The 20,997-nt window shown below is 42.0% G+C and overlaps 1 protein-coding gene across 3 annotated transcripts in view; it reads right to left on the reverse strand.

Annotated features, from left to right (window-relative positions):
• CLYBL (citramalyl-CoA lyase) overlaps positions 1 to 16,090 on the reverse strand; it is a 231,530-nt gene extending 215,440 nt beyond the window's left edge. For all 3 annotated transcript variants that reach the window (XM_087435894.1, XM_087435893.1, XM_087435892.1), the window contains exon 1: positions 16,017 to 16,090. In XM_087435894.1, coding sequence (XP_087292020.1) covers positions 16,017 to 16,075 — 59 coding nt within the window. In that variant the 5' untranslated portion in view covers positions 16,076 to 16,090. The remainder of the gene's footprint in view (positions 1 to 16,016) is intronic.
• Between the last annotated feature and the right edge of the window lie 4,907 nt (positions 16,091 to 20,997).

Consider the following 20,997-nt stretch of genomic DNA (forward strand, 5'->3'; position numbering starts at 1 on the left):
GACTAGTGGTTGCCAGTGGCTGGTGGCAGGAGGCAACAGGGAGTGACTGCTAATAGGTACAGGGTTTTCCTTTGGGGTGATGAAAATGTTCTGGAACTAGATAGAGGTTATAGTTGCACAACACTGTAAATGTACTAAATTGCACACTTTAAAATGGTTAATTTTATGGTATGTGAATTTTACCTCAATTTTAAAAAAATGGCTTGGAGGGGTACAAGTGGATGTAAAAGACCCTTTTTCACAGTGGTCCAGATGAGAGATGACCTCTAGGATAGTGGCAGTGGAGATGAAGAGAAAGGGACACATGCAAGAGATATTTTTGGAGGCAGACTCAACAAGGCTAGATAACAGAACATACATCTTAATATCTATACAGGCAGCACATACCATAGAAGGCGATAGAGAGGTGAGGCAGGCAGCTAATCAGATAGCTATTCCAAGAGCTCAAACCTGAATCTAGGAGAGTACGTATGGTAAGCAGAATGACTGATCCCCAACGATGTCCACGTTCTAAACCCTGGAACCTGGGAATATGTTAGGTTACATGGCAAAGTGGAATTAAGGTTGCCAAGCAGTTGACCTTGACATAGCCTGGATTATCCAAGTGGGCTTAATATAATCACAAGCGTTCTTATAAGTGGAAGAAGGAGGCAGAAGAGAGTCAGAGAGATGGCAGCATGAGAAGAATTTGACTCACTGTTGCTGACTGTTGCTTTGAAGATGGAGGAAGGGACCATGAGCCAAAGAATGTGGGTGCCTCTAGAAGCTGGAAAAAGCAAGGAAACAGATTCTCCCCTAGCGCCTCCAGAAAGAAACAAAGCTCTGCAGACACCTTGGTTTCAGCCCATTGAGACTCATTTCAGACTTCGGACTTCCAGAAGGGTAAGATAATAAATTTGTGTTGTTTTAAGCCACTAAGTTTGTGGTAATCTGTTACAGTAGCAATAGAAAATTAATACAGTGGGGAAGAGCTGATGACTGAAGGAAAATCAACAGACCTGGCAACAGATGGGATGTAGTGGGAAAAGTAGCTGAAGGCGTCAAAGATGACTCGGAGTTCTGATCCTAGATAACCTTAATGAAGGAAAAGGCAGCAAGAGCCATTAGAGGGGTGAGGGCTCCAGAGGGAAGGGACAGATGGCTGCTGCCCAAGAGGTCCAAGCAAAGACGGCTTCTAGGAGGAAGAGGCATTTGCAATGGGCCATGAAGATGAGAGATGAAGAGTATGAGCAAATGAGAGATGGGAGAGGGTTGAGTGGGTGTGAGGAACAGTGAGTGTTCTGGTTGACAGGACAAGGTGAGCAGCACTGGAAGAGATGTTGGAAAGGTGGATGATGGATGAGGAGGCCTGTGCATGCCATGCTAAGGGGTCCAGACTTCATGCAGCAGACAGTTGGAGGCTATGAGGGAATTTACACTGTGTAAGGGGTGGGTAACACGATCAGAGCCCAGCTTTAGGAAGCTTAAGGTCAGTAAGAAGTGTGTGGGTATGGGGAAAGGTGTTTCTAAGGGTAAAGCTTCTCCCTAGTCTCAGGCACATTGCCAGGTCAGCTGGCAAATCCCTGACTGTTCTGGAGCACAGGGAGACACTGATGACCGGAACTCTGGGGCCTGGACCTTTGTCCAGAGGTTGGGATGTGGGAGGGGCACCACAAGCCTCTCCTGTGTCCACATTTGCTTCCCTGGTAGAGGAGAAACTCTCTTTACTGGCCCAACTCCATTGCAGGTAAGGCATCTACAGAAGGCATTTGTTAAAATGTACAGTACTTGGGCAGGGCTACACACACGACATTCACACATGCTGGTTTTCTCAGGTTCACTGGGCATCACTAGGTGGACTGCTGACTATGGGATGTAGGACAGGTAGGCCCTAAGCACACTGTGCTACGAGCATTGGGGCATTGGTGGGTCAGCATGAGGGCACTAGGAGGGCAGGAGAAAACTGGAAGGGTTTAGGATGTAGGCAAAAATCAAGTCTCGACTTTTCTGAGTCAATCTTGCAGATTAGACAAAAATTTTGGATATCTACTTCTTACTCCTGAGTTCTCCTCGGTTCTGTATTCCCAGTACATCAAAATTATTTCAAAATCATGGCCCCTCTGTACTATGGCGGTTAGCAGCCACGTGAACTGAGGGCTTGAACAGAGCACCTGGTGGCAGTTCTGCTGCAGAAAGAGAAAAATGATGAAGACACCTCCCAACTTGAGGACCTAAAGGATGAGAATGAACAACACACAAACAAAAAATCTGCCAAGATGGCAGGAGGAGTTCAAATCAATTGAGCGCAGACTGTAAATTGGGGGGAGGCAGAGCTTTTATCATCTTCAATATCAGGTCAAATGTAGCTGAAATAGACCAAAATAACGCAAAGCTCAAAAAGCCATATATTTTACATTTCTGAATTCTCCAAAGTCCTCTTACTTAAGGTCAATAATTCGTTTCTAGATTATGGAATGTCAATTGGCAGGAGGCATCTAGTTGACCCTCCTTGTTTCAACTATGAGAAAAATAAGGCTCAGTCTAGACAAGGGCCTTGAACAAGGTCATGGGCTAACTGCAGGCTCAGCGCTGGCCTGGAACCCTAGAGGATCTATCCAGGATCTTCCTGCTTATAGCAGAGAGTTAGTGATTTGATTTTGTGAACTTTTTTTGTTTGTTTTACATTTGTAAGAAAAACCTAAATAGCACTAATAGGGATATTAAACCAATTCTGATTTTTAGGAGCTTGAATAAGTTTTTATTTTAATCTGAACTATAAGTATTCTCCTGAAGGCAGAAATCACCCAAGGGTAAACTGTGACTCACTGGTATAAAGATGTTTTCATCATTTAAAGAAATCCACTTTAGACTCCAAACCTTAACATCACGTTTCTGTGCCCTCTATAAAACATGCACTAACAACAGCCAAAGGGTGGAAACAACCCAAATGTCCAGTGATGGATGAGTGGATAAATAAAATGAGGTATATACATATAATGAAATATTATTCAGCCTTAAAAAGGAAAGAAATTCTGATTTTCTACAATATGGATGAACCTTGATGACATTATGCTAAGTGAAATAAGCCAGACACAAAAGAGAAATACTGCATGATTCCACTTACATTAGAATATAGAATAGTCATTCATAGAGACAGAAATTAGAACAGTAGTTACAGGAGCTGGGGGGAGGGAACAATGGGGGGTTATTGTTTAATGGGTACAGAGTTTCAGTTTGGGATGATGAAAAAGTTCTGGAGATGGATAGTGGTAATGGCTGTACAACAATGTGAATGTACTTAATACCACTTAACTGTACACTTAAACATAGTTAAAATGGTAAATTTATGTTGTGTGTGTGTGTGTGTGTGTGTGAGGAAGATTAGCCCTGAGTTAACATCTGTTGCCAGTCCTCCTCTTTTTTCCTGAGGAAGATTGGCCCTGGGCTAACACCTGTGCCCATCTTCCTCTACTTTATACGTGGGATGCCTGCACAGCATGGCTTGATAAGCGGTGCATAGGTCCATGCCCAGGATCTGAACCCTAGAACGCTGGGCCACCGAAGCAGAATGTGCAAACATAACCACTATGCCACTGGGCCAGCCCCTATGTTGTGTCTATTTTACCAGAATAAAAAAGGCACTAATCTCCAGATACAGCATCTTAAATACTTCATTTCCTAAATCATTCAGTAAATTTATACTGGGCACTTGCTGTGTGCCAGGCACTGCCTCAGGGTCAGGGTATATAGCAATGGGATAAACAGACCAAGTCCCTGCTCTCTTGAATATATGGGGGGTGGGGAGGTTCAGACAGTCAATAAACAGATAAATGTACAGTATGTCAGGTGGAAATGATTGCAATGGAAAAATCATCAGGAAGAGTGAGAAGGAAGTGCAGAGGCTAGTGAGAGAGGGTGCTATGTTATACAGGGTGGTAGGAAAAGACCTTTCTGATGGGTGACATTGCAGCAGAGCCTTGAAAGGGCAGATGGCCCCAGGCTGAGGTCACAGCCCTGCAAAGGAGGCCAGTGTGGCTAGAAGGGGCAAGGGGAGGGAGGAGGTAATAAGAGGCCCAGAGCACACAGCTACTTCTTAAGTCTCTTATAAACTTTTCAAGGGACAGTTTATAGGTCAGTATAGAAATATTCCCTCTACCATCTATGTGTCTTTCATTTGTCTTAAAAACGAACTCTCGCATCTTTTCCAAAGAGGCATGTTTGTACGGAGATAATTTACATCTCCCATTGCTAGAGCGCCCTCCAGTGTCTCCGTATGAAAACAGCATTTGGCATGGATTTTTTTTTTTTTTTTCTTTTTGATTTCCTGAACTTCCATATTTGGCCAAAAAATAAAGTGGGCATATTATCTTCTCAAAAAGAATACTGTGACATTGAGTAAGAAGACAGGGCAAGTGTAAGTGTTTTAAAATAAGCCTGCATTACTTGTAAAGTGGTACAATGTATACATGTGCATTGATGTTTTTAAATGACTGTATAAACTTTAAAAATGTTCGTAGAGAGGCCCTTATTTCAAAAATATACAATTTTTTTTTAGCAATGTAGAACTTTCAGTTAAACAGCAAACACAGTCTACCACTAAATTGTGACCCTAATTTTACTGGGGGTGGCAAGTAGGACAATAGACTATAAAGCATTGTCTTTAAAATTTTTTAATACTTTGAATATTAATATTTGAAAACTGTCCTGGAAATACTTAAAAAGCACTATAGTCACTCTGCCTTCTCAGCCAGTGCAGGGAAACTGTTAAGACGGACTCACCCATACCAAACATCCTATTAAAATAGAATCCTTACGTTCTTATGGAAATTGGCTTTGATTCCTTTGTCATGAAATCAGGCACCGTTGTCAATTTCAAAAGCCTAACTAAGAGGAAGATGTTACACGTGGTGTAGTTCTGAAAAGAACCTGCAGAAAAGGTAAAATTTCATGGCTATTTACAGAAACACCTGTAGGCTGGGTCAGTGTGACAGCCGAGGCCACAGAGAGAAAAGCCACCGGTGGCTAAGAGCCAGGGGATAGGGTTCTTTCTGGCCTGGTGCTGCCAGCTGTGTGACCAGCTAGGCCATCTGTGCTTACTTTACTATGAATGAGCCTGCTGTTGCCAAGGAAAATGGGCAGATAAGCCTTCAAAAGGCATACTGCAGTCCAGGTATCTGTCACCCTTTCTGGAGGGTGACTTGACAACAAGCATCAAAAGGCTTAAAATGTCCATCACTTTTTGACCCAGCAACTTCACTAGAAATGTACCTCCAAGTACATAAGTAAGGGTAGCCACAGAGATTTGGGTACAGGGACATTTATCTCCACATTTCCCATGAAAGAAAACTTGGAAATAGACTAAATGAACAACTGTGGTTATATACATACAAATATATATGTGATAGAGTCATGGAACAATACGGAACATCAATGCTCTGAGATTAGGTTAACATCCTAAAATGTAACCAAAACATAAAATCAAAGCAACTAAATAAAAAGGCATCTTAAACCTGGCTTATAGTGGGAAAAGGAAGAAAGGAAGGAGAAAAAAGAGAGAAAGAGAGAAAGAAAGAGAGAAAGGAAGGAAGGAAGGAAGAAAAAAGGGAAAGATCTCAATTCTGGGACTCATTTAATATCTACATCAGTCAAGTGAGTTATTTAATTGATAAGCTATAAAACATTCAAGTAACAACATGAAATAAATTAAGCCTATTTGAATTACAATGGATTTAAATTCAACCCAAATGACCTATATGAAAACACAATTTCCTTGATATTTTCTTTATTAACTAATGAAATTCTAAACTTAACCTGTCGAGATCATGAGCAATGCGTAGAGGAATAAATAAGCAACACGCAACCACAGAACACAGCTCCAGTTGCATTCAGGGGCAGGAAAGCATATTGTTTTTACCATTAACAACTCTTCTGATCTTAAGAATGTTCATCAAAACTACCAATAACCATTCCCCAAGGAACCCAGCTTTCTTCTCCCTGCCTTCCTAAAATTTTAGCCACAGGCACCTACAGACTGCCCCAGAGGGAGTCACGCATAAAATGGCAGCTCCTACAGAGCAGCCACTGCAACATTTAGTTAAGGAAATTGTGACCAAAGGCTGTTTTCAGAAATTACATCAATCAGACTTTGGCTGTTACAAAGCCATCACTGGAGAAAATAACCACTTTAGGCAAGTGCCGACGAAGAGGGGTGTCAGTTACTCTGTGGACGCCACTTCACTGACCATATATGATGTCTTCCGCCAGGCTCATCCACAACCAAGCACATGTGCTAACCTTGTAAGTCTCAAATGTAACTTCAGAGAATACTCCATCCTCAACATACCATCATGGAGTATTTCTAGAAGAATGAGGTGCTTATGCCACTCAAACATTCCGCAAAACAAGGGCACTCAGGAGAGTTCCTTGAGAGGACAGAGACTTCCGTCGCCACGGTTATTCAGAGTAGAGTGGAGAAAAGCATGTGTGATGAAACTGTCCTCAACTCCCCTCTGGATCCACAGGGCCAAGGGGTAGAGGGTGAGGATTTTTCAGTCAAGAGTTCATCCTCAGGTTCCAGCCTTTCCTCCTGACCCCTTGGCCTCTCCCATGGAAACCATTTGGGCTACTCAATGTCCTTCCTCCTGGCTTTCACTCACACAGATGGTTCTAGTCCATAGCAAAACTCTCTAACAGGGTAATGGTACAGTGGGAGCAGAAGCCCTACACAGCTGAAATAGATCCACGAGCAAAGGTTTGCTATTCAGTAGCCTTGGCTCAGCCTTGTGTCAGCAAACAGCCCCTTACTGGGAATTTCCCCTTGCAGCTACACCTTCTCCAGGAAGTACCACCCACACATATTTGCATCTTCCAATTCAGGCTCAGCTACCACTTTTAGTTCTTGCTCACCAGCTTGGCTATTGCCCACTAGTTTTTGCTCTGGGATACCTCATTTCTCACCAACTCCTCTGTCCAGCAAGAGCATGTCCCCTGCCCTCAGGCTACTCCTGGTCCATATACCTCTTTGTGGTATTTCCTGTTTCCTCAAAGTCTCCTCCCTCTTTCTCTTCTCTTCAGCCCTATTCCTAGCAGAGGCCTTTTTTTCTCCATTAAGGCATTCTGAATACTCTCTCCCATCCCATTCTTTCAGGAGGCCATTCTAGAAGGCTCTAGCTCCAATTCTTGAACCTCTGGTCTACCATCTTAGGTCATCTTTAGTTCACCCTTCAGCCCTTCACTTATCTATCTGTAGGGTGAATAACCATCCTGATTTGCCTGGAACAGAGGGGCTTCCCAGGATATAGGACTTACGGTGCTAAAACCAAGACAGTCCAGGGCAAGTTGAGATGGATTGCCCCCCTACCTCCCTGGACCACTTAAAGTTACTTTCTGCCTCATAACCCAAAACATCATTTTTGTTTACAGCATCTCCTTTTAGCTTCTCACCATGTGTTTGGGCAACTGAAGTCAATTTCTAATGATGCCAGTAAACATTTTAAAAATAGCTAACACTTCACATTGACCTTTTAATACCAGTTCAAGTGACAAAGTACACATATTCATTCTTATTCTGAGTTCTTTTCAAAACGATCATTTAAAAACTTCTCAATCCTTTTTAACCCCTGCCTCCTTTTTAGCATTCTTTCTATAAAGGTTTCTCCCCTTTCTCTCTCACTGCTTCCATTCTTCTCTGCCCTACAATCTCTCCCCTTGGCACCCATCTTCTCCCATTTCTATCCTCCTTTTGGATCCCTTCCCGCCTTTCTTCCCTTAATAGCCTCACAGTAGTACAGAGGGACAGCAGTGGTTGTCACTACAATTTAGGAGGCTTCAAAAATGAGGCCAACCCTACAAAAGGGCCTATTGGGTCCTCTGATAGGTAACCCCATTAAAGCCCCCTCAGGCCACTTACTGCACCCCTGCTGGCTCCTCACCGTCCCTCCTTGTTTACCCAGAGTCTCAGGTGCTTGGCTTGTATTCTTCACCTCTCTAAACTGTCTGCACCTGGCTTTTTCCATAGAGCGGGCTCCTCTCTAACCTGACACTGCAAAGCAAGAGGGAGCTCCTCAGCATACTCCTTCCTGCTACCTCTGAACAGTAAAACTTTCAGTTTTACTGCTAATTACTTTAGAAAACAGCATATCAAGATAAGAAGTGAAAAGAGACTATAGGTATCAGAGATCTCACACAATTTGCTAGAGGCACCTAAACCAAGCTTTAGAGGGAAATTTATTAAATGCTTATACTAAAAAAGTAGAAAGGTCTAAAATCAATTATCTAAATTTCCACCTTAAGAAACTAGAAGAAAAGGGCAAATTAAACCCAAAGTAAACTGACGATAGGAAAGGATAAAGATAGAAACAAAAATCGATGAAATAGAAAACAAAAAAATTAGGAAAAATCAACAAAACCAAAAGATGGTTCTTTAAGAAGATAAATAAAACTCCAGCCAGACTGATCAAGTGAAAAAGAGAGAAAAACATTTATAAATATCAAGGAGAGAGGGCACATCACTACTCACAATACAAACATTAAAAGGATGATAGGGCTGGAGGCAGGAATAGGGGTTAACTGCAAATGGGCTTGAGAGAATTTGGGGGATGACAGAAATTTGGGGGGTGATCTAAAACTAGATTGTGATGATGGCTGCACAACTCTGAAAATTTACTAAAAATTGTTATTGTACACTTACAAAGGGTAGATTTTATGGTGTGTATATTATACCTCCATAAAGCTGTAAGAAAAAAGATAAGGGACTATCGTAAACAACTCTATGCCAATGAATTCAACAACTTAGATGAAATGGACAAATTCCTTGAAAGACACAAAGTACCAAAGCTCACTCAAGAAGAATTAGATAACTTGAATAGCTTTATATCTATTAAAGAAATTGAATTTATAGAATAAAATTTTTACTACAAATAAGATTTTAGGCACAAACATTTAAGGAAAAATGATTACCAATCCTACACAAACTGTTCCAGAAAATAGAAGAGGAGACAACACTCTCCAATGCATTCTATGCGGCCATAATTACCCTGATACCAAACCTAGACCAAGATAGTAAAAGAAAACTACAGGCTACTATTCCTTATGAGCACAGATACAAATAATTTTTTAAAAATTTTAGCACATTCAATCCAACAATCTATAAAAATAATACATCATGATTAAGTGTTTATTCCAGGAAGGCAAGGTCAGCTTAACTTTAAAAAATCAACCAATCTAATTCACCATATTAACACACTAAAGAAGAAACGCCAGGGCCGGCCCCGTGGCTTAGCGGTTAAGTGCACACGCTCCGCTGCTGGCGGCCAGGGCCCGGATCCCAGGTACGCACCGACGCACCGCTTCTCCGGCCATGCTGAGGCCGCGTCCCACATACAGCAACTAGAAGGATATGCAGCTATGACATACAACTATCTACTGGGGCTTTGGGGGGAAAAATAAATAAATAACAAATAAAATCTCAAAAAAAATAAATAAAGAAAGAAGAAAAGCCATATGATCATCAAATAGCTACTGAAAAAAACATTTTATAAATTCAAATCCACTCTTGATCAAAACTCTAAGCAGGGGTGACTTCAGCAAAAATTGCAGAGAAGGATCTTCAAAAATCCTATCCTCCATAAAAGCAAGGAGAACATTGGAAAAAATTGTCAGAATCAACTTTCTCAGAACTCTAGAAATTAACCAAAGGCTAGCAGCACTCTGGAGAGCATTTACTCAAGAAACATGGATGAATCTCGGTAAGAACAGCAAGCTATCTGGGGTTTTGACTTATCCTATCCCCCTACCCCAGTTCTGTGGTAGCCTTGAAAACCAACACTCACAATTACAGGCTAAAGAAGTGGCAGAGATGGTAACTCAAACCCATAGGAAGAAATGAAGAGAAGCAGAAATAGTAAATAGGGTTAATATAAAAAGTACTATAAAATATATATGTGTGTGTACTTGCGTCTCCTCTAAGCTTCTTTAAAAGACATAAAATTATATAAGTAATAACTACAACAATGTATTACTGGGTTTGCAACAGATATAAATATAAAATATGTAACAATAATACTACAAAAAAGAAGAAATGGGAATAAAACTATATAGAAGTAACATTTCTCTACCTTTTGGAATTAGTATAAATCAAAAGTAGATTCTGATAAGGTAAGATGTATATGATAATATTCATACAATGGAATATTATCCAGCCATAAAAAGAAATGAAGTTCTGATACATGCTACAACATGGATGAATATTGAAAACATTATTCTAACCAAAATAAGCCAGAAACAAAAGGACACATATTGTATGATTCCACTTAAATCTCTAGAACAGGCAAATTCATAGAGATAGAAAGTAGATTAGAGATTACCAGGCACTGGGGAAGGAGGAGTTATTGCTTAATGGGTACAGAGTGTCCGTTTGGAGTGATGAAAAAATTTTGGAAATAAATAGTGGTGATGGTTGCACAACAGCGTGAATGTGATAACGCCACTAAACTGTACACTTAAAATGGTAAAAATAGCAAAGTTTATGTTATATATATTTTACCACAATTTTAGAGTGACTATTAAAAATAAACTTAAAATCTGTGAAAAAATCATTTAAAAAACTTAAAATATTACATTAGAAAATATTCACTTAATGCAAAAGAAAGCAGTAAAAAAGGAACGGAGGAACAAAAAAGACATGAGACATCTGGAAACCAATACCAAATAAACACATTACAAAAAAGGAAAACTACAGACCAATATTTCTCATGAACATAGATGTAAAAACCCCAACAAAATATTAGCAAATTGAACCCAACAAGGTATAAAAAGAATTATATGCCATGACCAGGTAGGATTTATTTCAGGTATACAAGCCTGGTTCAACATTCAAAATTCAATTAATGTAATCTGCCACATCAACAGGCTAAAGAAGAAAAATCATATAATCATATCAATTGATGCAGAAAAAGAACTGGACAAAATCCAACACCCATTTATGACAAAAAAAAAAAAAAAAAAACTATCAGCAAATGGAGAATACAAAACATCAACAAAACACCTACAGCTAACATCAGACTTAATGGTGAGAAACTGGATGCTTTCCCTAAGACTGGGAACAAGGCAAAAATGTCTGCTCTCATCACTCCTATTTAGTATCTTACTGGGACCACTAGCTAGTGCAATAAGATAAGAAAAGGAAATAAAAGGTATATATATTGGGAAGGAAGAAATAAAACTATCTTTGTTTATGAATGACATGATTGTCTATGTAGAAAATGCCAAAGAATTCACAAAAAATAATTCATGGAATTAATAAGTGATTGCAAGCTTGCAGGATACAAAATTAATATTAAAAAGTCAATTGTTTTCCTATATACCAGCAATGAACAATTGGAATTTGAAATTTAAAACATAATACCATTTACAATAACACCCCAAAACTGAAATACTTAGGTATAAATCTAACAAAACATGCACAAGATCTATATGCAGAAAACTATTAAACTCTGATGAAAGAAATCAAGAAGATTTAAATAAATGGAAAGATATTCCATGTTCATAGATTCGAAGACTCAATATTATTAAGATGTCAATTCTTCCCAACTTAATCTACAGATCCAATACAATCCCAATCAAACCTCAACAAGCTATTTTGTGGATAACAACAAACTGATTCTAAAGTTTACGTGGAAAGGCAAAAGACTCAGAATAGCCAACACAATATGAAAGAAGACTGAAGTTGGAGGACTGAGACTACCCAACTTCAAGAGTTAATATAAAGCTACAGTAATAAAGATAGCATGGTATAGGTGAAAGAACAGACACATAGATCAATATAACAGAACAGAGAGTCCAGAAACAGACCCACACAAATATAGCCAACTGATCTTTGACAAAGGAGTAAAGGCAATTTAATGGAGAAAGGATAGTTTTTTCAACAAATGGGCTGGAACAACTGGACGTCAATATGCAAAAAAAAAAAAAACACAGACTTTACACGTATCATATAAATCAACTTAAAATGGATCATAGACCTAAGTATAAAACACAATACTGTAGAAATTCTAGAAGAAAATATAGGAGAAAATCTATGTGACCTTGGATTTGGCAATGAGTTTTTACATACAACACCAAAAGCATGATCCATGAAAGAAAAAATTGATAAGCCTGACTTCATAAAAATCAAAAACTTATGCTCTGTGAAAGACACTGTGACAAGAATGAAAAGACAAGCCACAGATTGGAAGAAGATATTTGCAAAACATGTATCTGATAAAGGACTTATATCTAAAATATGCAAACAATACTTAAAACTCCACTATAAGAAAACAAACAACCCAATTAAGAATTAGGCAGAAGATTTGCATAGACACCTCACCAAAGAAGATACATAGATGGCAAATAACATATGACAAGATGCTCTACATCATTTGACGTCAGGGAATTTCAAGTTAAAACAAATTAACACATCAAAATAACAACAGATACCACTATATACCTATTAGAATGACTAAAATTTTTTCAAACCGACACTACTAAATACGGGCAAGGATGCAGAGCAACAGGCACTCTCATTCATTGATGGTAGGAACACAAAATGGTAGGGCAACTCGGGAAGACAGTTGGGTAGTTTCCTACAAAGCTAAATGTAGTCTTAAAATACAATCATACTCCTAGGTATTTACCCAGTTGATCTGAAAACTTATGTCCATACAGAACCTGCACATGAACGTTTACAGCAGCTTTATTCATGATCAACAAAAACTAGAAGCAACTAAAATGTCCTTCAATAAGTGAATAGATAAACAAACTGTGGTACAACTCTACAATGGAATATTATTCAGCAATAAAAGGAAATGAGTTATCAAGCCACAAAAAGACATGGAGGAACTTTAATGCATATTGCTAAGTGAAGGAACCCAGTCTAAAAAGACTATATGCTGTATGATTCCAATTATATGACATTCTGGAAAAGGCAAAACTATACAAGACTATAAAGTAAAATGATCAGTGCTTGCCAGGTGTTTGGGAAGAGGGGTGATGGATGAATAGGTGCAGCACAAGGGATTTTTAGGGAAGTAAAACTATTCTGTATGATAGAATAGATACATGATATTATGCATACATAATGTATACATTACAGCTAGATACGTGACACTATGCATTTGTCAAAACCCATAGAACTTTATAGCAAAAAGAGCGAACCTTAATATACGCAATTTTTTAAAACACTCATTTGAGAGGTAGGGGATCCCAGGAAAGAGTGCAGACTATGACAAGAAAATCTAACTGTGTTGCAAATGTATGAAACAACTTCACTGAAGGGGATGGGAGAAAAAGGTTCTAACCTGAGTAACTTTGGAAATGAGAGGAGTCTGTAAGACTAAACAGAAAGGAACTACACATAAGCACTGCACTTCAGTTGATCAAGTTCTTTCCCATGGTGTACGGTCTAACAATTCAGATACTGCTATATGGGTATGCTGAAACTGAACTATTAAGTAACTGGATGGAAGATGGTGGGAACCAGGTTTCCTACGCTGGAATGACAATTTACAAATAAGCAAGGGGAGGAGGCTGGAATGATCCATGTGGTAACGGATTAGAATTGGAGACAGTATGAACTCATGTTTACCTTAACAGAGATACAGATGGCTACATGTAGAAATATTTGTAGATGTGTGTATATACATGGGTTACTATTCACACACATATTTCTTAGTTCTGACAGCTGAGAGGGCCTAAAAGAAAAGACACCCCTGGCAATAGCATGCCTAGGAATGGAAGCTATGCTCCCTCTACTTGAGGGCAGGGTATTTACATAAATTGAGCAGTGGCCACAGAGCAGCAGGGCTGGAGACAAGACTGCCTGGGAAACATCAGGGACAGCATTGCAATAGGAGCAAATGTTGCGGGCTGGCCGGGTGGTGCAAGTGGTTAAGTGCGCGTGCTCTACTGCGGCAGCCTGGAATTCGCCAGTTCGGATCCTGGGCGAGCACCGCAGCACCGCTTGTGAGGCCATGCTGTGGCAGGCATCCCATATAAAGTGGAGGAAGATGGGCATGGATGCTAGCCCAGGGCCAGTCTTCCTCAGCAAAAAAAAAAAAAAAAAGAGGAGGATTGGCAGATGTTAGCTCAGGGCTGATCTTCCTCACACACACACACACACACACACACACACATAAAAAATAGGAGCAAATGTTGGAGGGTCAGGAAGAGAGTTCAGGAATGGTCCCTACCTATCAGCAAGGGTGCCCATACTCTAAAAACAGAAGGAAAAAAACACCAGAAGCAGGCCCACTGCCTGAAGCTGAAATGCAACCCAACTAGGGTAGAAATTAAGGGATCTCTAAGCAGACTTTTCTAAGCTGACATTCGGCACCTTTACTTCTCCCATCCCCGTGTGTTCTGAAGGCACCAGGACCCGGAGCATTTAACCCAGGGTGTAGGCTCCGGGAAGCGCCCTGCATGAAAGCCTGCTGCTGTGGCCTTGGTGGGGTGTGTAGGTGTGTTGAGAATGAGCCAGTGCGGTAAAGCAGATGAAGAGCATTGTGAGCTGAGCCCCAAGCGCTTTAGAAGTAGGTAACTCCGTGTGGTCACTGGACCCACTATTGAACACGCCACAGAAGCTGGCCCCTGCACAGGCCAGAAAAGGGACCTTCTGGAAGGGTCTGGGTACACCGCCTCAGCGCCTCCTCTGGTTCTAGGAGTGATCCCCTGAGCCCAGGGCCAGGTACCAGAACCGCGTCTAGGAAACCGGAAAGTGGGATGCATAAGACCAAACGGGTCCTGGCACGGACACTGGTGAGTCAGGAAGCACAGAGCAAGCAGATGTAAAAAGTCCCGGACCAGGAGCCACAGACTTGGTTTCTGACCCGAACTCTGCCATCCTCTGCTTTGAGAGAGTCACTTAGCCTCTGAGGCTCGGTTTCCTAATCTTCATAAACCAGTCACCTGACTTCTTCACATGGTGGTCAGGGAACCAAATGAGAGAATGTATGTGCATGTAGTTAGCAAACAGGCACATGCTAGACCAGCGGTTCTCAAAGCGTGGTCGGAGGACACCTGGGGTCCCTGGGACCCTTTGAGAGGATCTGCGAAGTCTTGCCTTTCCCAACTAGTATCTGCCTCTGCGTGAACCCGGAATTTCTTTGTAAACTTCCTCCAAAACAGCGGATAAGAGACTCCAATTGTTCTTCATTAAACCAAAGAGATGTTCAAAACTATAACACCATGCCACTCTCCTCACTTTTCTTTTTTGGAAAATGTAGTTAGTTTTCATTAAAGATGTCATTTGTGTTAAAATTCAATGGGTTTGTTATTTTTAAATGAATATATTTTTTTAAAGATTTTATTTATTTATTTCCCCCCAAAGCCCCAGTAGACAGTTGTATGTCATAGCTGCACATCCTTCTAGCCGCTGCATGCGGGACACCGCCCCAGCATGGCCAGAGAAGGGGGCCAGAGAAGTGGTGCGTCCCTCGTGCCCAGGATCCCAACCCCGGCGCCAGCAGCGGAGCACCCGCACTTAACGGCTAAGCCACAGGGGCGGCCCTAAATGAATATTTTTTTAATTTAATTCCTCATGCTGTAAAAATAAATAGATATAAGCAAAAGCTCTTCGGGGACCTCAATAACTTTTCAGCGTGCAAAGGGGGTCCTGAGACCAGTTTGGGAACCGCTGTGCTGACCAGCCGAACGGAAGGGGCTCCTTTCGCCAGGCGAGCGCCTCTCAGAGGCCGCCTCCAGGACCCCTCATAAAACGTCCGCGCCTTCACGGGTACCATTTGTGGGGGAGGCTGGTTTTGTTTTCCGGGGCTGACAGATCCAACGTTTGTACCCATTTTCCGGGCCCAAGCAAGGGCCCTCCGACAGGGAGGCACCGGGTGCGGGGGCAACCTTGGCAGAGGTCAGTCGCCGCGCGGGAGGCGCACGGCCGGCCAGGACTCCCGCCAGGGCTCCAGGAGGCAGCGCCCGGCCCGCGAGCCTGAGCCGGGCGCGGACCCTCAGCGAGCCCGGCCGGCGGCGAGGGACTGGGGACTTGCACTCACAGCCTCGGCAGCGCAGCCGCCGCTCCGCGCGCCGCCCTCCGGAGCAGACGCAGCGCCATCTTCCCGGACGTGCACGCCCCGCCAGGCCCCGCCAGGCCTGTCCCACTTCGCCCTTCCCCTCCGCCACGCCCCCTCGTCGCCTCGCCCCGCCCCCATAGTCCGGCCTCGCCCTCGTTTCGCCGCGCCACGCCCTGTCCCCGCAAGCCACGCCCTCCCTGCTTGTGCACTTGCCCTATCTGAGGGTCAGAAGTTTGTTCCTGGCTGTTGTGTGGGGTGGAGCAGACGGTCCAAATGGTTGGCTCTTTTTTGAGCGGTTTTTCTGGTAACTGAATCCAGCTCTCCCCTTGCTTCTGGGTTTCTTAAGGCGGCTGCGCTGCATTAAAGCGTTTGCATTTTCCCAGCTAGAACAAGCCACATTTTCTAGGGATTTCTTTGTTGTTTTTTTAAGATACTGCCTAACAAAGTTTGTGAGCCTCACCATTTGCATGCCTTGGTTAACAGTTAGTCCGCTGTGGGACATATATGTTTGTAATGGGATCAGAACAGCCGTTGGCACTTTCTGAGCCTGAGAAAGACTTGCTGAAGACACACACGGGCGGCACACACAACTCCACTCCAACTCCTGCTAGTCTTGCAGCAATTACAACTCCTCTGGCTTGACGGGCGGGAGAACGCTAAGATGTTAAAGCAGAGTTGACTAGCTGTGTGACTTGGAGCAAATGACTTAAGCTCTCCTTCCTTCCATTTCCTCCGCTATAAGATGGGAATATAAATAGCAGTTACCTCGTAAGTTACTATAAGGATATATTGAGTTAATATATATAAAAAGCTTAAAACTTTGCCTGGCCCAGATCAAGTGCTCAGTAGTGTTAGTTACTTCTGGTTATTATCATAACATAAATTCCCTTCTTAAAACTCTTTTATGGCTTCTAATGGGAAGCATTGAGAATAAAACCCAAATTCTTCACTATAACCCCTAAGGCTTTTCGCTATCTGGCCTTGGTCTGTTTCTCCAACCTTATCTCAGCTGCATCCATCTTCTTTCCAAGTTCTTTTAAGTTTGCTAAGCCCTCTCCCACTTCAGGGCCTTGGAACATGCTGTTCCCTATCCCCAGAATGCTCATGGCTACACCTTCTCATCCTCGGGGACATTTAGCCTACCTGTTACCTGCTCAAAGGCGCCTGCTCTGACAACCCAAACTAGAGCATCCCCCTGATATATTTCACTGGCACAGCAACCTGATGGTTTCCAACACGCCCTCATCACAATGTTTATTTATGGATTTGGGACTTGACTTTCTTTTCTTTTTTTTTTTTGTGTGAGGAAGATCAGCCCTGAGCTAACATCCATGCTAATCCTCCTCTTTTTTCTGAGGAAGACCGGCTCTGAGCTAACATCTATTGCCAATCCTCCTCCTTTTTTCCCCCCAAAGCCCCAGTAGATAGTTGTATGTCATAGCTGCACATCCTTCTAGTTGCTGTATGTGGGACACAGCCTCAGCATGGCCGGAGAAGCGGTGCGTGGGTGCGCGCCCGGGATCCAAACCCTGGCCGCCAGTAGCGGAGCGCGCACTTAACCGCTAAGCCACGGGCCAGCCGGGGACTTGACTTTCTTTTCGTTGCCTTTCACCCAGTGGTTCTCAACGTGGGAGGAGACTACTGCCCATCAGTCAACTGGGCTTTTGGGGTGCATTATTACATTTAGGGGGCAGGGCTAGGCTTGTGCGGGCATTCTCACTCATAAAAAGGCTGCTAGTGCTCTGGTTTAGAAACACCATCTATAGGAATAGACTGTGAGCTCTTTGAGAGCAGGGACCCAGTATATCTTGTCATTGCTGTGTGCCCCCAGCACCTGGCTCAGTGACTTGTAACCAGTAGGTACTTAATAATTATAAGATGAAAATATTCTATCAGCCTCATTATAATTCTGAGAACTGCCATATGAGTAGTTATCCTTATTAAAAATGCCCTAGACCTCATGGCTTTTTAGGTAAAATAGGACCTCCAATGACTTATTTGCTGACTGGTTCCATTTCTTTTGTATTCTGGTTAAACAAATTGTAGCTGTGCCAATTCTCACCAGGTTTTGTGAGCTCAGGTGGTTTTGTTGAGCTTCTTCATGAGATTACTAATGCATAGGTTTTAAGAACTGTTTTCTAAGGTTAGTATATTTTAAAATAAAGCTTTATTAACTTTATCTACATGGTGTGTGGATTTCTGGAGGACATATTTCCAGATATAATAGAGAAAGGGATCCAGGGTTCCTCCTTTGAGGCTAGTCCAATCTGTCTTTACTCATAGCCTCCAAAACTGAAAGAAAAATAAAAGTATATGTTTGCCCCAATGGCATTAAATAATATGAAATTTAGCAGGGTGAATAATTCTATGAGACCCATTATCCTGTTGAGCTAAGCAGTCTGGTGGGGTAAGAACCTGGCAGAGATCTGAGAAAGAAAGATAGGAGCCAGAAACATCACACCTCTAGAGCACAATGGGCTTAGCGGTGGCGATGGTGGGTACTAAACTAATTGACTGACACTGATCATTGTTGGAGCTGGGTGGTGGGTACTTAGGGTGGGAGTGGGGGTTATTGTTCCTCAACTTTGTGTATGTTGGAAAATATTCTTAATAAAAAATTAAAACAAAAATCAATTCAGCTAAGGCTTTGCATAGAAAGATCCAGATGCAAATTTACCCAAAGCCAATGGAGGTTAAGCCTCAGGGCCACTGACAAGCACTGGCCCCTTTCAAGTCCCCACCAATGTGTTCACAAGGTCATTTGTTTTTGTAAACTGTACAAAAGTAAGATATTGTAACTACCATTGGTTAAGACACTTTCTCTTCTACTCTGACTTTGCCTCTCTCAGACTTTCTTTGTGTTGGATGGCGTTGGAGTGGCTGCGGGCATTTTGGGAGTCCAGCTAAGGAGAAGCTTGAGCTGGGATGTGTTTGGTTTAGATTTAGTAGAATACATTTATGTGATTTGCAGTCACTTGAGTGTTTAGTTATTATTAGCAGTCCTGGTTTAGGAATGGCTTCCAGGAACACTACTATCCACTGTGCTGACTCACCTGCATAAAGGTGCAAGGTCAGAGGTTATATCCCAATAATAATGTGCTCCTAGGGCACCTGGTACCAGAAGGTGGGTAGTAGAAGAGAAACAAAGTTTGAAATGTGTGGAACCAGTGATCATCTGTGGAAAATTCTTCTAGTCATCAGATATGTAAAATTGTAAACAGAGAGTTTGGCTCTTATCTATGTCTAGTCAACATGGAAGCTCTCTCCTGTCTGGAATACACTCTAATAGTGTTGTGGTGGCTTTCATAGTGTCGCCCCAGCTCAGCTGGAACCAGTTCTCCCAGAATTTCCTTGCCTGTGAGGTTCCAGGTTGGGATTGTTCACAAGAGGTATTTGCATGAGATCTGGAAGGTGGCAGTGAAGCAGCAGGTAGGCGTGGGGCACCAGGCACTGTGGCCGTGTGTGAACGCACCTGTTGACCTGTGGGCTCACCCTGTTGACATGGGGCAGTCAGTGTTGACTTCCTCTCTTTTGAAATTATTTACAGATCTCATTACTTTAGATTCCCATTTTTTCCACCCATTTTTTTCAACTCAAACAAACTTAAACATTTATTGACATGGTTCCTGATCTCCAGAAGCTATCTGAATGAAATTCAGATACATGCTACAACCTTGAGGACATCATGCTAAGTGAAATAAGCCAGACACACACAAAAATGAGTTTTCAAAGAGTAGTCAAATTCATAGAGACAGAAAGGAGAATGGGGGTTGCCAGGGGTTGGGGGAAGGGAGAAATGGGGAGTTAGTGTTTAACGGGCACAGAGTTTCAGTTTGGGTAGACGAAAAAGTTCTGGAGATGGGTAGTGGTGAAGGTTGCACAACAATGTGCATGTATTTAATGCTACAGAACTGTATACTTAATGTAGTGAAAATGGTAAATTTTGTGTTATGTGTATTTATCACAATAAGAAAAAAAATTTTTAAAGAAGCTATTAGTCTGATGAAAGAGGCAGACAGGTAAAAGGGAAAATGGGTGGGTTCGGAGGTCTGCTGGTGATATGGGGAAAGGGGATACAGAAGCAGAAAGGATGCTGCAGTTCCTTTTTCATGAGAGGGACAGGAAAGCTAGGGGACTTTGCAGAGAAGGGCATAGCCACCATGGAGAGTGAGTCTGAAAGTGTTAGGGGAAAGGTTGGGGGAGCAAGCAGAGATAATATATCAGTTCAAAGGTACTGTCTGGGACCAGACTGTAAACCACCTGAACGTTCAAGTCTCAACCAATGTTGCCCTAAAAAAGTACAGGTCTGCATGGAAATGTGTTACATTGTTACCACTTGGTCTTGTAATTTTATGAAACTCAAGTTTCATAACTCACTGTTAATCTTAGAAATATTGGGCTTTTGTATCGGCTTAACCACACTTTTGGCAAATAGTCACGTACAAGGAGATATTGGATAAAAATATCTAATCAATTCATGGTTTACTACAACCATTTAAAGCTTAAATAACAAATAATTTAAAGCTTAAGTAACTTAAATGACCATTTAAAGTGGTAATGATTAGGAAAATGAAGGTGCATCATTCTTTTGTTATAAACACCAAAGGCTCTTTATCATCATCCATTTTTCCCTTCCTTTTGGTGTCTGGCCGATGTAGGTTATTTCCACCGAAGTTGAGTCTCAAAGGCTGAAGGGCTAGTGTCACTGCTTTAAGACTTCAGAATGCTGCACTTAGAAAGAGGCATATTAGAAGTTCTGTGGAATGATTTTTCAACAGTGGCAGAGATAGAACTGCACTCTGAGATGATCCATCCCTCCTGCTGCTCTGATACAAAACCCTCCCAGCCTTGCCTCCTGCCAGGAGCTGCCTTTGATAACATGATGTCTGTCTGGCCTCCTTGGGGAGAAAGGAGACTGTCTCTCAAATTTAGGCCAAATGCAGAATAACTAGTGACCACATTG

Source organism: Ceratotherium simum, chromosome 10, assembly GCF_057802395.1.
Source record: "Ceratotherium simum simum isolate JZ-2026a chromosome 10, ASM5780239v1, whole genome shotgun sequence".
NCBI classification, from domain to species: Eukaryota; Metazoa; Chordata; class Mammalia; order Perissodactyla; family Rhinocerotidae; genus Ceratotherium; species Ceratotherium simum.